General features: G+C 37.8%; 1 protein-coding gene across 2 annotated transcripts in view; it reads left to right on the top strand.

Annotated features, from left to right (window-relative positions):
- cdh8 (cadherin 8) overlaps positions 1-15977 on the top strand; it is a 152213-nt gene that overhangs the window by 84082 nt on the left and 52154 nt on the right. For both annotated transcript variants that reach the window (XM_087793054.1, XM_087793053.1), the window contains exons 5-6: positions 12035-12202; positions 13640-13827. In XM_087793054.1, the coding sequence (XP_087649180.1) occupies positions 12035-12202; positions 13640-13827 (356 nt within the window). The remainder of the gene's footprint in view (positions 1-12034; positions 12203-13639; positions 13828-15977) is intronic.

Below are 15977 nucleotides of genomic sequence, written 5' to 3'. Positions count from 1 at the left end.
ACCAAGATAACGCAACAAGCTAACACAACAAGCTAACACAACAAGATAACACAACAAGCTAACACAACAAGCTAACACAACAAGCTAACACAACAAAATAATACAACAAGCTAACAAACCAAGATAACACAACAAGATAACACAACAAGCTAACACAACAAGCTAACACAACAAACTAATACAACAAGCTAATACAACAAGCTAACACAACAAACTAATACAACAACATAATACAACAGGCTAATACAACAAGCTTACACAACAAACTAAAACAACAAGCTTATACAACAAGCTAACACAACAAGCTAATACAACAAGCTAATACAATGACATATTACAACCAACTAATACAACAAGCTAATACAATAAGATAATACAACGAGCTAATACAACAAGCTAACATAACAAGCTAAGACAACAAGCTAATACAACCAACGGATACAACAAGCTAATACAACAATCTAACACAATAAACTAATACAACAAGCTTACACAACAAGTTAACACAACAAGCTAACACAACAAACTAATACAAAAGGCTAACACAAAAAGCTAATACAAAAAGCTAAAATAACTTGCTAACACAATTTTTATCAGATATTTTTTCTAAACCTTTTTTCTCTATGAAATGTTTTATCCACGAGCCTATTTTCTCAATATACATTCAATTTTTGTTTGTTTTCTCTTTTCAATAAGACTTTGTTCATGTCAAAAATAAGTATTAACTTTATTTTTCAAATCTCTGTTTTTATTACTTAGAACTTTCCAACAGAGTATTTTATCTTCTTCTAGAATTATCCTCCCTTAAGTATCAAGTTTATTTCTGATGTTTTTTATTTCTCCTTTTAACAATCTTTTCCAGCTCATTCATAATATTTTATTTGAAATTAGATACATTTTTCTTTCTTCCTCTGAATGATTCTTTTTTAAATCTATGATGGACTGGTACTCGAGTGAATCGAAGTACTCCAGCAACTACAACTGCCCAGTGTACGAATGTATTTCTCCGTCACTCACTGCACCAATAAAAATATCTTCGCGGCCATAAAAACTGATGAAACTGCCTGTCGAGGCAGGAACGTGGAGGACGGTCTGAGGAAGTTTACTCAACGATGAATCCTCCGAGTCTCTGATGAACAGAAACATGTTTTTATCTGTTTCCTCGCCGACGCTCGTGAGACGACGTCTGTATTTCAAACTAATGGACTTATTTTTGACTCCTCCGGGACGCCGTAGAGATGATGAATCGAGCTCTGAATACGACGACGGAAAAAACCTTCTGTGCCTTTTGTCCTAAAATACTGATCCAGCTCTCGACGAGGAAACAGAAAAGTGAGCAAATGTTCGGCTCGTTGTGTCCAGATGATGAATCAACACGTGGACACATGTTTTACCCACAATACACCAGAATGAACCTTTACTGGAAACTTATTTTAGTCACGGAGATGATGAAACAACTGCCTCTGAAATCCAACCATGATTAGTTTTGTGAACCAGAGCTGTGTCTCAAATACTTCTCTTAGTACACTAGAAGTTAGTATCATCAGGATAGTGTACGTACTAACTAGTAACTAATCCTCCACAGATAGTATGTCTCAAATACTTCTCTTAGTGCACTAGAAGTTAGTATCATCAGGATAGTGTATGTACTAACTAGTAACTAATCCTCCACAGATAGTATGTCTCAAATACTTCTCTTAGTGCACTAGAAGTTAGTATCATCAGGATAGTGTACGTACTAACTAGTAACTAATCCTCCACAGATAGTATGTCTCAAATCAAACTCTGCTGCTACACGCTAACAGGAAATGACGCGACAGCTTCTTCTTCTACTACTATTTAAGGATGATTTCAAGCAGCTGTAGGAACACTAGCGACACCTGCTGGCAGCACATTTGGTTTCAAGAAATATGAGAAATATTGACGAGATATTTACGCCGGTATCAGCAGCGAAGACGTGTCGTCCTCGTACTGCTGCTGAAAATACACCTATAACTATATGAATATATATATAAATATATACGATGTAACTTCCGTTTAAAAAGTCAACGTCACTAAGATGGAGTCGTTTAGTGTAGAAAGTGTCCATCGATCCATACTCAGTTTTGTGGGTGTTTTAGTGTCAATCTAGTGTGTATGGAGCACTACACTTACATACTAAGAATTGAGACGCACTTGTGCACTAAAAATACTAAGTTTAAGTGCACAAGTATGCGAGTTGAGACACAGCTCGAGTAAGTGAAAATGAATTGATCCATCCATCGTTAATCTAAGGTCTGGATGAAGGGATAGAAAAACGCTAGAAAACTGATTTACCGATGAGTTCCCAGGCCAGGCTGGGTCCTGGGTCTGCAGGAACATCTCCTAAGGGAGCACTGGTTCTACTTCGAGTCTCTCCTGAATATCTGACCCTCTCTCTACGGGAGTTTACGAAAGGTCGTGGAGTTAAAGTCATGTTTGATCTTGTTCTGACAGTCACTTGAGTGAGAACAAGAGAAGGAATTACGTTACCTTTGAGTTTTACCTGAACTATGACTAGAGCAGCATCAACTGTTGACGCATTTAAGAGAACAATACTCTGCGAAAATGTTCATTCACGCCTTAGATATTGACGAAGGTTTTTTAACCTCTCCTCGTTCATGATCTTAGATAAAAGTCTCTTCTACCAGACGAGGAGTCGGTGGACGTAATGTCAAGTATAATTCAACATCTGCCAAACATGTGAGTTTATTTGTTCGGGTAAGGCGTCCTAGGGTGACCCGGCTTTTATCCAATCAAGTTGGTTCATGAGCCGGGTCATAAAGACGAGTGGGGCAGACCTTGGCCGTCCAACCCTTCTTCCCTATCTGTAGATCTGTAGAAACATCACTATATTTAAGGCAAATTTCCCGCCCAGGGGGTCGTCCTTTCCGGCCAAATGGTCCTTTCAAGTTCCCTGTGTCCCGATCCCCCGTAGAGAGACATCCTAATTTGTTTTCTTGTAATCTAATCATTCAACTGTTCTCGGGTGGGGGTTTCAGTCTTTAAGCCCCCTTTTCCCGGGTGTGTCTTACTTCGTTCTTTGATCTACGATTTAAGGTGTGATTTGCAGATAAACAGATGTTTTAAATAACTGGTGTCGTATCTAATCCTGATCCAAGCTTGTCTTGAACCAGTGAATCAGTCCGGAGTGGAATGTTGATTTTTGAATGTGTAGTCAAACGTTTAAGATCTTAGATCAAGCGAGTAATTTATACTTTATATTTTGATTATCTTTTAGCATTCATTTAAGTATGGCGTATACGTATAGAATATAATAATTTTAATCTAACAGTAGGAAGGTCGCCGCTTCATCTGAACCGGACCAATCCCAGAATTCCTAGAAGGTCTCTCGGTACATGTCGCGACACAAGACGGAAAGCAAGAGAAGAAGAAGTGTCTGGAAAACAAGTTTTCTGGCAAAAGTTGATCGTCTGAGACGAAGATTTGCATCGAGGAGATTTAACCGGCGAAAAAGTTCCATTAATAAAGAATGAGATGGAAATAAAGTTTTGGAAGAAACATAATAAACAAGGACTAGGAAGCCAAGTGCGTGGAATTTATGTGCATAATCTCACGAGCGCTTGTCCTCGTCGCTCCGGCGCCGTCGCTCCACGTTAGCTCTTCCGCGAGGGGTCGCGTCGGGGTCGCGTCGGGGTCGCGTCGGGGTCGCGTCGGGGTCGCGTCGGGGTCGCGTGTTCGCATCCTCCAGATGTTTTGATCGACCGTCAGGTGCGGACGGAAACAAACTGTTTCCACAATGGAAATGAGGCGAATAAAGACGGCGGCGGCGGCGATTCATCAATCGGCTAATGGTCGCGGGGAAAAAAAGAAAAGTCGGAGAAATCGCTATGGAAATGAGTGTTTGTCTTTCCTCCCGATTCAGTGATTAGGAATTAATTTGAATAATTAGTGATGATCAACAGAGATGTGTGTGTGTGTGTGTGTGTGTGTGCTTCAGTAATAACCGGGGAAGGCCTGACTTCAAATTAGACGTGTGGTAAACACTGGCTGGCGTCGCCGTCAACCCCGGAATATTCAACATGGACGCCGTCATGTTGTGACTCGAGGCTCCGTCGCCGCGACTCACGTTGAGTGACTGCGGACACTTTGAAGAAACATATTTATAGTTAATAACTCGGCGAGAGAAGGAATAACCGATGAAAACATGAAATATTTACACTGGAAATAGTTCTTATCACAGTTTAGCAACGTTTTGTTAGCGACTGGTCGTGACTTCAAACATCTTCAAACTCAAATCCGCTGATTAAAGTTCCTGAAATCAACCAAAAAAAAATAACAAAGATTAAAAGCAAATGTTTTTCCCAATTAATATTTGGAAATCTTAGGGAAAATAAACAAGTTGGGGAGTGTGTAACTCTCGTAACATTGTATGCTAGCACATTAGATTACAGAAGCATATTTTAACCATAAGTAAACTATTTTTCATATTACCGTATTTTCCGGACTATAAGTGGCAGTTTATTTCATAGTTTGTCCGGGAGTACGACTTATACTCTGGAGCGACTTATGTGTGAAATTATTACCACATTATTAGCGGTATATCATTTCACATGTTATTTTCACACTAAACCACCAGAGGGCGCTCTAGGCCTGTGTTGATCATTTCCACGTAGAAGAGGAAGCATCTTCTACCTCCGGAGTTAGTTAGTTGTTTAAAAGTGACACGAGGATGAAGAGTTATTTGGAGTTACACGGATGGTTTGGTAAACTAGTTAGTTATTGATGCTATAGTTCTCTGAATAACTCTTCATATGTTATGTTAACATACCAGGTTCTCACTTCATGTAACGTAACATTATTCTGTTGTTGCCTCTAGTTTTATTTTAACTTGTCTTTCAAGATCACATGTCTGTTCTTGGATTTTATCAAATCAATTTCACCCAAAAATGCGACTTATACTCCAGTGCGACTTATATATGTTTTTTCTTCTTTATTATTTATTTTATGGCTGGAGATACTTGTTCTCCGGAGACACTTATAGTCCGGAGAATACAGTAACTATAGGTCTAGTCTAGAAACAAGCAACATACAGATGCTACTAAGCTCTGGATATGATGAAAGATCTGATAATAATAATCTTTGTTTTAACATGAAAAAAAGCTGTTTCTAAAAGTAACAAAAGTCAAAATACGTCTCATCCTGACAGGATCTGCTGGATTTCCATCCTAGTCTGACTCTGAACCTTCAGAGATGGAGCCAGAAGTTGAAGATAAACGAAAGACTAACCAGTAGTAACCAGAGCTCAGACGGTTAAAGTGACTCAAACGTTCAATCCCAGCCTCAGATAACAGTGTGTCTCTGAAGGCTGTTAACCCTGATTGTTCCTGGCGCTCTGTGGTACCACCTCCTCCAATCAGTGTGTGAGTGTGTGTGTGAAAGTGTGCGTGATTGTGTGCGTGATTGTGTGTGTGAATGTGTTTGTGATTGTGTGCGTGATTGTGTGTGTGAATGTGTTTGTGATTGTGTGTGTGATTGTGTGTGTGATTGTGTTTGTGATTGTGTGCGTGATTGTGTGTGTGAATGTGTTTGTGATTGTGTGTGTGATTGTGTGTGTGATTGTGTGCGTGATTGTGTGTGTGAATGTGTTTGTGATTGTGTGCGTGATTGTGTGTGTGAATGTGTTTGTGATTGTGTGTGTGATTGTGTGTGTGATTGTGTGCGTGATTGTGTGTGTGAATGTGTTTGTGATTGTGTGCGTGATTGTGTGTGTGAATGTGTTTGTGATTGTGTGCGTGATTGTGTGTGTGATTGTGTGCGTGATTGTGTGCGTGATTGTGTGTGTGATTGTGTGCGTGATTGTGTGCGTGATTGTGTGCGTGATTGTGTGCGTGATTGTGTGCGTGATTGTGTGCGTGATTGTGTGTGTGATTGTGTGCGTGATTGTGTGCGTGATTGTGTGTGTGATTGTGTGCGTGATTGTGTGTGTGATTGTGTGCGTGATTGTGTGCGTGATTGTGTGCGTGATTGTGTGCGTGATTGTGTGCGTGATTGTGTGTGTGATTGTGTGCGTGATTGTGTGCGTGATTGTGTGCGTGATTGTGTGCGTGATTGTGTGCGTGATTGTGTGTGTGATTGTGTGTGTGATTGTGTGTGTGATTGTATGTGTGATTGTGTGTGTGAATGTGTTTGTGATTGTGTGTGTGATTGTGTGTGTGATTGTGTGTGTGATTGTATGTGTGATTGTGTGTGTGAATGTGTGTGATTGTATGTGTGATTGTGTTTGTGATTGTGTGCGTGATTGTGTTTGTGATTGTGTGTGTGATTGTGTTTGTGATTGTGTGTGTGAATGTGTGTGTGAATGTATGCGTGAATGTGTGTGTGAATGTATGTGTGAATGTCTGCGTGAATGTGTTTGTGATTGTGTGTGTGATTGTGTGTGTGATTGTGTGTGTGAATGTATGTGTGAATGTATGCGTGAATGTGTGTGTGAATGTATGCGTGAATGTCTGTGTGATTGTGTGTGTGATTGTGTGTGTGATTGTGTGTGTGAATGTAAGTGTGAATGTATGCGTGATTGTGTGTGTGATTGTGTGTGTGATTGTGTGTGTGATTGTGTGTGTGAATGTATGTGTGAATGTATGCGTGAATGTGTGTGTGAATGTATGCGTGAATGTGTGTGTGATTGTGTGTGTGAATGTGTTTGTGATTGTGTGTGTGATTGTGTGTGTGATTGTGTGTGTGATTGTATGTGTGATTGTGTGTGTGAATGTGTGTGATTGTATGTGTGATTGTGTTTGTGATTGTGTGCGTGATTGTGTTTGTGATTGTGTGTGTGATTGTGTTTGTGATTGTGTGTGTGAATGTGTGTGTGAATGTATGCGTGAATGTGTGTGTGAATGTATGTGTGAATGTCTGCGTGAATGTGTTTGTGATTGTGTGTGTGATTGTGTGTGTGATTGTGTGTGTGAATGTATGTGTGAATGTATGCGTGAATGTGTGTGTGAATGTATGCGTGAATGTCTGTGTGATTGTGTGTGTGATTGTGTGTGTGATTGTGTGTGTGAATGTAAGTGTGAATGTATGCGTGATTGTGTGTGTGATTGTGTGTGTGATTGTGTGTGTGATTGTGTGTGTGAATGTATGTGTGAATGTATGCGTGAATGTGTGTGTGAATGTATGCGTGAATGTGTGTGTGATTGTGTGTGTGAATGTATGTGTGATTGTGTGTGTGAATGTATGTGTGAATGTATGCGTGAATGTGTGTGTGATTGTGTGTGTGATTGTGTGTGTGATTGTGTGTGTGAATGTGTGTGTGAATGTATGCGTGAATGTGTGTGTGATTGTGTGTGTGATTGTGTGTGTGATTGTGTGTGTGAATGTATGTGTGAATGTATGCGTGAATGTGTGTGTGAATGTATGCGTGAATGTGTTTGTGATTGTGTGTGTGATTGTGTGTGTGAATGTATGTGTGAATGTGTGTGTGATTGTGTGTGTGAATGTATGTGTGAATGTGTGTGTGAATGTGTCGAATTGTTGTCGGTCGTTTGGAGAAAAGTGTCGAGGCATAAATTGAAATGTTCCTCAAACAAAACCAACGAAGGCGTATCAGGGTGACCCGGGAGTCAAGGCAAGGGATATCTCAAACACATTTGTGTAAGGGCCACCGGGTCAACTTGACCCGGAGATCGCCCTCACGAGGCGTTTCGGCCACTTTTCTCTTTTGCAGAACTTGATGAACACGAAACAGTCGCTGGTCCGAGCGAGCACACGCTGGAGTGGATACACCTGAGCAGGTGAGGCGTCAGTAAAGTACGCTGGAGGTTAGCTTCGGCTGTTGCTGGGTAACAGAAAGGAAGAAAAAGGATGGATTGTCAAGGAAGTCGCTCTGTCGTGATCGTCGTCTGTCGTTCTGCGTGTCGAGTCCGTCCTCGTTGGCCTTGAAAAGCACAAGAAAAGCAACGATCTGAAGCTTCTTTCCTCGGAATCTTTTCTCGTGGAAATCTGGGATCCGAACACAAAACAAGGACATAAAGACTCACGACATCGTCTCCATGAAGGTTAGCAACGAGATAACGCAACGTTAGCGAAGCCTTTCTGAAGCCACTGTTGATCTTTTCTCATCCGTTCTCTTGAAGATTTGAGCAGAACGTGTGAGAAACTGTGAGGATGAAGAAAAAACAACGAGGTTCATGGCTGTGAAAATAACGTGACAATGGAGAGAGTTTTAAACTAATTTTAGTGAAAGCAAAGTCCTTCGTGTTGCTTCAAAATAAAACCTGCAGCTTTTAGAATTTAGGAGCGATTCAAGAAAATAATAATAATAAAAAATAAACGATTGTAATTGGAAAAAAAGGCAAGTTGATGCCTCATTAGGAAATAAAAATAATTTTGTATTTGTTGTTCTTGTCGTATTTTTAATCCTTTAATTATATAAATTAAAATTATAACTTAATTAATTATCATTTATGTCATGTTGACTGTGTTTAGTTTAAACAACAGTTTAGTTCAACTTTATTCATTTATTGTAAATAACAATAATTTAACTTGTTTCAAGTTTCATGTTTCAATTATCGCAATGTGGATTTTCTCATGAAATTGAAAATAAATTTAACAACTTTATTTTCTTTTTGTTTGTTTGTCTAAATTAAATAAACATATTTGTGTCCCAAAGGCGTTAATAGGAGGCGAAGAAACCTCCAAGAAAGTTCATGATGTCTATAGAATCAAGTTTTTCCTGAAATCATAAAGGTATCTATGTTTCCTCAGACACATCCTTTCCTTAAACACCAGAACGACAAGACGAGGAGATGAAAAGGCAGAATATTTTAGGCTTAAATAGACATTATTTTAAGATGTTTCGCAGCTATAGCTCTAGAAGACTCTTCCTCCCGGCCTTGACTGGAGAAGGTGTTGAATACTGAGTGGGATCTTCACGTGAGAACCTGACCCTGGTTTACATACATCTGACTCCACCGTTATCTTCAGGGTTCAACGGAATCTTATCCAAGTTAGAATGGAACCAACTTATGTCGAGATAAGATGATCGAGAGGCAGGAACACAGATGTCGTTTATTTTAGTGAATCATGCAAATAACCTCTTAACGGCCAAGATAGTCGTTGTTAGAGGAAACACTTTAAAAAAGTCAAATCAATGTAGACGATAATCAATAGTTTATCGAGTGCAGATGAAAAGAAAGAGAAGAAGTTTAACATCATTGAAAACATACTTTTAGCCTCGGTGTCCTTGAACGCTCTAACGCCGACCTCTGAACCTGACCCCGGTCTAACTCAGAGACGGGGTTTCCAGGATGGATTCGACCACAAAGTGTCTTCAAGTGAGTAGATGAGTAACCGACGGTGACGTCACTGGCACTTTGTTTCAAACCCTGTTGTTGTCAAGGACAGCCTGGTCTTTCCGATGTGTATTCGTGAAGGATGGGGGGTCCCAGGTGGGCAACATAGGTCACTGTCATCAGGAGAACCCTGATGCTCTACAGACTAGCGTGTCTTCTACCCTCCATTATAGCAGCCCTGAAGAGAAGAGCAAGGTGACCTGAAGATACACTCTATTGTTTTTTGTGCTTAATGGGTTTCGTTCTCTTCTGTTTTCTGCTGTTCTGTCCCGTGTACTGGTGCCGAGGAAAAGACTCCCTCTTATGGGGGACGATCTGGTCTAAGGGGTCGGAGGGTGTCTCCCCATTTAAGAGATGCATGTTGATTGATGTGGTAGGAATAATAATAATAATAATAATAATAATAATAATAATAATAATAATAATAATAATAATAATAATAAGGAATAATAATAAGGAATAATAATAATAATAATAAGGAATAATAATAATAATAATAATAATAATAATAATAATAATAATAATAATAATAAGGAATAATAATAAGGAATAATAATAATAATAATAATAATAATAAGGAATAATAATAATAATAAGGAATAATAAGGAATAATAATAATAATAATAATAATAATAATAATAAGGAATAATAATAATAATAAGGAATAATAATAATAATAAGGAATAATAAGGAATAATAATAATAATAAGGAATAATAATAATAAGGAATAATAATAATAATAATAATAATAAGGAATAATAATAATAATAAGGAATAATAAGGAATAATAATAATAATAATAATAATAAGGAATAATAATAATAAGGAATAATAATAATAATAATAATAATAATAATAATAAGGAATAATAATAATAATAATAATAATAATAATAATAAGGAATAATAAGGAATAATAATAATAATAATAAGGAATAATAATAATAATAATAAGGAATAATAATAATAATAATAATAATAATAATAATAAGGAATAAGGAATAAGGAATAAGGAATAAGGAATAAGGAATAAGGAATAAGGAATAAGGAATAAGGAATAAGGAATAATAAATAATAATAATAATAATAATAAGTGATGATGAATGGATGGATCAGTGCCATCGCCTCACAGCAAGAAGGTTGCAGGTTCGCTTCCAGGTTGTGAGGGAGCCAACTTGTGTAGTTAGTATGTTCTCCCCGTGTTGTGTGGTTTTACTCCGGACACTCCGGTTTCCTCCCACAGTCCACAAACATACAGAGGTTGATTGAGAACTTGGAGGAAATTGTCCGTAGGTATGAGTGTGTGTGTGAATGGTTGTGTGTCTTTGTGTGTCCTGAGACAGACTGGCGTCCTGTCCAGGGTGTCCTCTGCCTCTCACCCTATGATACTGGGATAGACTCCGACCCCTCCGTGACCCAAATAAGGGATTAAGAAAAAGAAAATGAATGAATGAACGAGTGGATGATGACCTTCCTATGGAGTCTACTGACTCCTTCAAGAAACATCTTCAAACATGTCTATTTGTTCAAGCTTTTCCTTGATTTTCTGGAACTCCTGTTGTGTTATCAGTTTTATCTTGACCTTTAAAGTATGTACTTTATTGAATATTGTTTTGATTGTTTAAGCGCTTTGTGACCCTGGTCTAGAAAAGCTCAATATAAATATAAATTACTTCCTTACTAGTCCAGATACTGTGACATCACCTGGTTGACCTACTTGAACAAAGTACAAAAGCAACAAAGATACTTATCCTGATGTAACAAGTATTTTAGGTTCATTACCTCAGTCAGATATTTTTCTTTGGAAGGCGTACAATAAAAACATGGAAGCCTTCGTCGATTGTGCGTCACATCGGTCGACACTGACCTCATGTCGTCTCATCTATGAATGGTTTCGTCAATATTCTCCGGCGTCTAGAAACACGAGTATCGCTCGACATCATTGGACCGAACCCCAACAAACAAACTCGCCGACATCACGTCTACCGCTCCGTCATCCCCGACGTCAAGGTCGGCGCCGTCCTCGTTGACGGAGCATCGACGGCGTCTTGTTTTGTTTAAAACCCGGCGTCCTTCGGTCCGTCAGCCGCGTCCGTCACCCTGGAAAAAAAAAAAGTCGTCCTTGCGCTTCCGCTCGTCTCCGAGGAGAATCTTTTTCCTCGAGAAGATTCATGCGCCGACGACATGGACTCCCTCCCGGCGCTTCCATCCACGCCAGGCAGATTCTCATTGTCTGCGGCGGCTCAGGAGCAAGGCGGGGTGTCGTGCCAAAGCCTGGCTTTTATGAGGGGTTTTATATTCATTTGATGATCCTGCGGGCCTGTGTTTCCTGAGTGGATTATCCCCGCACGCCGACGCTGAGCCCTTTTTATATTCGGCGCCGTGGCGGAGTCAATAAGGTCCGTTCTGCATACGATATTCAAGATTATACGAGACAGACAGCATAATTCTCACTCCATCAGAATGACAACGAGCGCCGAGCAAAACAAACACAGCTGATGTTCCTGGAGATCCACCGGCGGGGATTCGTTCCCCTCGTCGGGCGCCGACTTTTGTAAAAGAACACGTCCCACAGACTCCGGCGTGAAGGTTACGCCGCGCTCCGCTTCCTCCGCCGCCGCCGCCGCCGCCGCCGCCACCGGCGCATTAATCACGTTTCTAATTGCGTTAATGTGTTATGATCTGTTTCCTCCTCCAGCGACCATAAAAATCGCCCTCTACGGGATGGACCGCGAGATGAGGGAGGAGTACCTGGTGGTCATCCAGGCCAAGGATATGGGGGGTCACATGGGCGGCCTGTCGGGGACCACCACGGTCACCGTGACGCTGACCGACATCAACGACAACCCGCCCAAGTTCGCCAAGAGTGAGTCGTTTTTTTTCGTCTGAAGAAAAGATGGCGTCGTGTTGCTCAGAAAACTTCAAAATAAAACCTGAAGCTTTTAAATCGAGGAGCGAAAAGTTATAATAACAAAAAATTAATTATTGTAATTCGAAAAAAGGCTGTTTAGGAAATAACAATAATAATAATTGTGTATTGGTTGTTTGTGTTCTATTTTTGAATCATTTAATTATATTAATTACAAATCAATCAATTTTAATTTATGTCATGTTGACTGTGTTTAGTTTAAACAACAGTTTAGTTCATTTTTATTCATTGATTGTAAATAACAAAGTTAAAATTAATGTTTCAATTATTGCAAATACATGAAACACAACGTGTGGATTTTCTCATGAAATTGAAAATAAATAAAATTTAATAACTATTTTCTTTTTGTTTGTTTCTCTAAATCAAATCAAAATATTTGTTATATTTCATTCTTATATTTTACACCATTTCATATTAATATTAAGGATATTTTTTTTATTTATTTAATTTGAATCGACCTGACTTATACAACTGACTATAAATATACTAATTATAATATAAATACAATATAACTAACTATAATATAAATACAATATAACTAACTATAATATAAATACAATATAACTAATTATAATATAAATACAATATAACTAACTATAATATAAATACAATATAACTAACTATAATATAAATACAATATAACTAACTATAATATAAATACAATATAACTAACTATAATATAAATACAATATAACTAACTATAATATAAATACAATATAACTAACTGTAATATAACTAACTAGTATATAACAAGTTATAATATAACTATAATATAACTAATTATAATATAACTACTTATAATATAATTACAATATAACTAGTTATAATATAACTATAATATAACTATCTATAATATAACTAGTTATAATATAACTACAATACAACTAACTATAATATAACTAACTATAAAATAAACTATAATATAACTATCTATAATATAACTAATTATATTATAATTATAATATAACTAGTTATAATATAACTATAATATAACTAGTTATATTATAACTATAATATAACTACAATACAACTAACTATAATATAACTAACTATAAAATAAACTATAATATAACTATCTATAATATAACTAGTTATATTATAATTATAATATAACTAGTTATAATATAACTATAATATAACTATCTATAATATAACTAGTTATATTATAATTATAATATAACTAGTTATAATATAACTATAATATAACTATCTATAATATAACTATCTATAATATAACTAGTTATATTATAACTATAATATAACTCCAATATAACAAACTATAAAATAACTATAATATAACTAATATTAATACAGTACAACTAACTATACTATAACTAGTTAGTAAACCATGTGACGCCTCCTTCTCTCCTGCAGGTCTGTATGACTTCGTGATCCCTGAGGACCTTCCGGTCGGAAAGACTGGCGGGAAAGTGAAGGCGAACGATCGCGACATCGGTGACAACGCCAAGTCCACGTACAGCGTCATCGAGGGAGACGAGCAGGGAATGTTCGAGATCGTCTGCGATCCACAGACGCAGGAGGGGATCGTTCGGATCAAGAAGGTGAGACGAGATGATGATGTCACAGGATACACATGTTTTACACTCTGAAATCTGGACGAACGAGAGGTTACGAGAGTCCATGATGACGTAATAATGGCTTCCTCCTCCAGCTGTGAGCACGCTTTGTTTATACAACAAGTCCATGGAGGTGGAGACCATTGATGACTCATGGTGACAAACCTCCATGCTTGATACAAACACATCACAACAACACACAGACACACACACTGATGATACCATAGAGTCACGCATCACAACAACACACACACACTGATGATACAATAGAGTCACACATCACAACAACACACACACACTGATGATACAATAGAGTCACACATCACAACAACACACACACTGATGATACAATAGAGTCACACATCACAACACACACACTGATGATACAATAGAGTCACACATCACAACAAGACACACACTTATGTACAATAGAGTCACACATCACAACAACACACACACACTGATGATACAATAGAGTCACACATCACAACAACACACACACTGATGATACAATAGAGTCACACATCACAACAACACACACACACACTGATGATACAATAGAGTCACACATCACAACAACACATACACACTGATGATACAATAGAGTCACACATCACAACAACACACACACACTGATGATACAATAGAGTCACACATCACAACAACACACACACACTGATGATACAATAGAGTCACACATCACAACAACACACACACTTATTTACAATAGAGTCACACATCACAACAACACACAGACAATGATGATACAATAGAGTCACACATCACAACAACACACACTTATGTACAATAGAGTCACACATCACAACAACACACACTGATGATACAATAGAGTCACACATCACAACAACACACACTGATGATACAATAGAGTCACACATCACAACAACACACACACGCTAATGATACAATAGAGTCACACATCACAACAACAACACACACACTAATGATACAATAGAGTCACACATCACACCAACACACATTCGCGTACACACTTTACTGATGACTGAGACATTAATTGGTGAAGTAGTTTTCATGGACCGTCTTAAGTCTTTTCCACTCGTTAGCTGAGGACGAGAGGAGACGCGTGTGACACGTTAATGAGAACGAAGTGATCTCATCCCCCTCCCTACCTCGTTACCCATCAGCCACCTCTTCTCCGACGCCTTCGCCAGAAATTTCCATTTGAAAACAAGAATATGTTTTAATAACGGGCGAGAGACGCTCTCAAGGACATCCGGGCGACACTTGAACACACACGCGTGTGTGAGTGTGTGTGTGTGTGTGTGTGTGTGTGTGTGTGTGTGTGTGTGTGTGTGTGTGTGTGTGTGTGTGTGTGTGTGTGTGTGTGTGTGTGTGTGTGTGTGTTCTTTAGTCATGTATGAATTCTATACGTTCCACTGAAGATGTTCTTCACATCGGATCAGCTGGTGATTGATGGACGGGCGGCTCTGAACCAAGAGTCGTGCTCGGGAGAAGAAAGTGGTTCATCACGGAGATTGTGTTGTGATGTACAATGACATGTACAGTGTGTGTGTGTGTGTGTGTGTGTGTGTGTGTGTGTGTGTGTGTGTGTGTGAAGAACTCTGGAAGGTGAAAACTACAACAATGGAGGTCACAACATCAAAGGACACGTAGAAGAACTTTAATATTGAGTTTTATGTTAAAGTAACTTTTAATACTGAGATTTAAAAGCTTTAAAAATGAAATAATTTAGAGCCAATCCAGTAGAAAAATCTTATTGTTAAATATATCAATAAATCCACCAAAGAAATATCATAATTTAAATTACAATGAATTCATACGTTCATAAATTAAGAAGTATTTTAATAGAAAATGAAATGATATTTAGTTAAAGAAGAATACAAAATTATTTAAATTAATTAAAAAAAAAAAGAAAAAATCGTTACAAACAAAATATTTAACTAAGAAAATATTATACATATTATATATATATATATTTATAGAAATGTCAACTTTCCATAGATAAAAAAGTTGAATAAAATTCAACCAAATCAGATAAAAAACACTCTAAAATAAATCAATTACTTTTTACTATAAAACAAATGGAAGATATTCACACACACACACACACACACACACACACACACACACAC

Source organism: Callionymus lyra, chromosome 6 (genome assembly GCF_982586985.1).
Source record: "Callionymus lyra chromosome 6, fCalLyr1.hap1.1, whole genome shotgun sequence".
NCBI lineage: Eukaryota > Metazoa > Chordata > Actinopteri > Syngnathiformes > Callionymidae > Callionymus > Callionymus lyra.
Note: the sequence above shows the minus strand (reverse complement) of the source record. Positions and strands in the feature narration are given on the sequence as shown.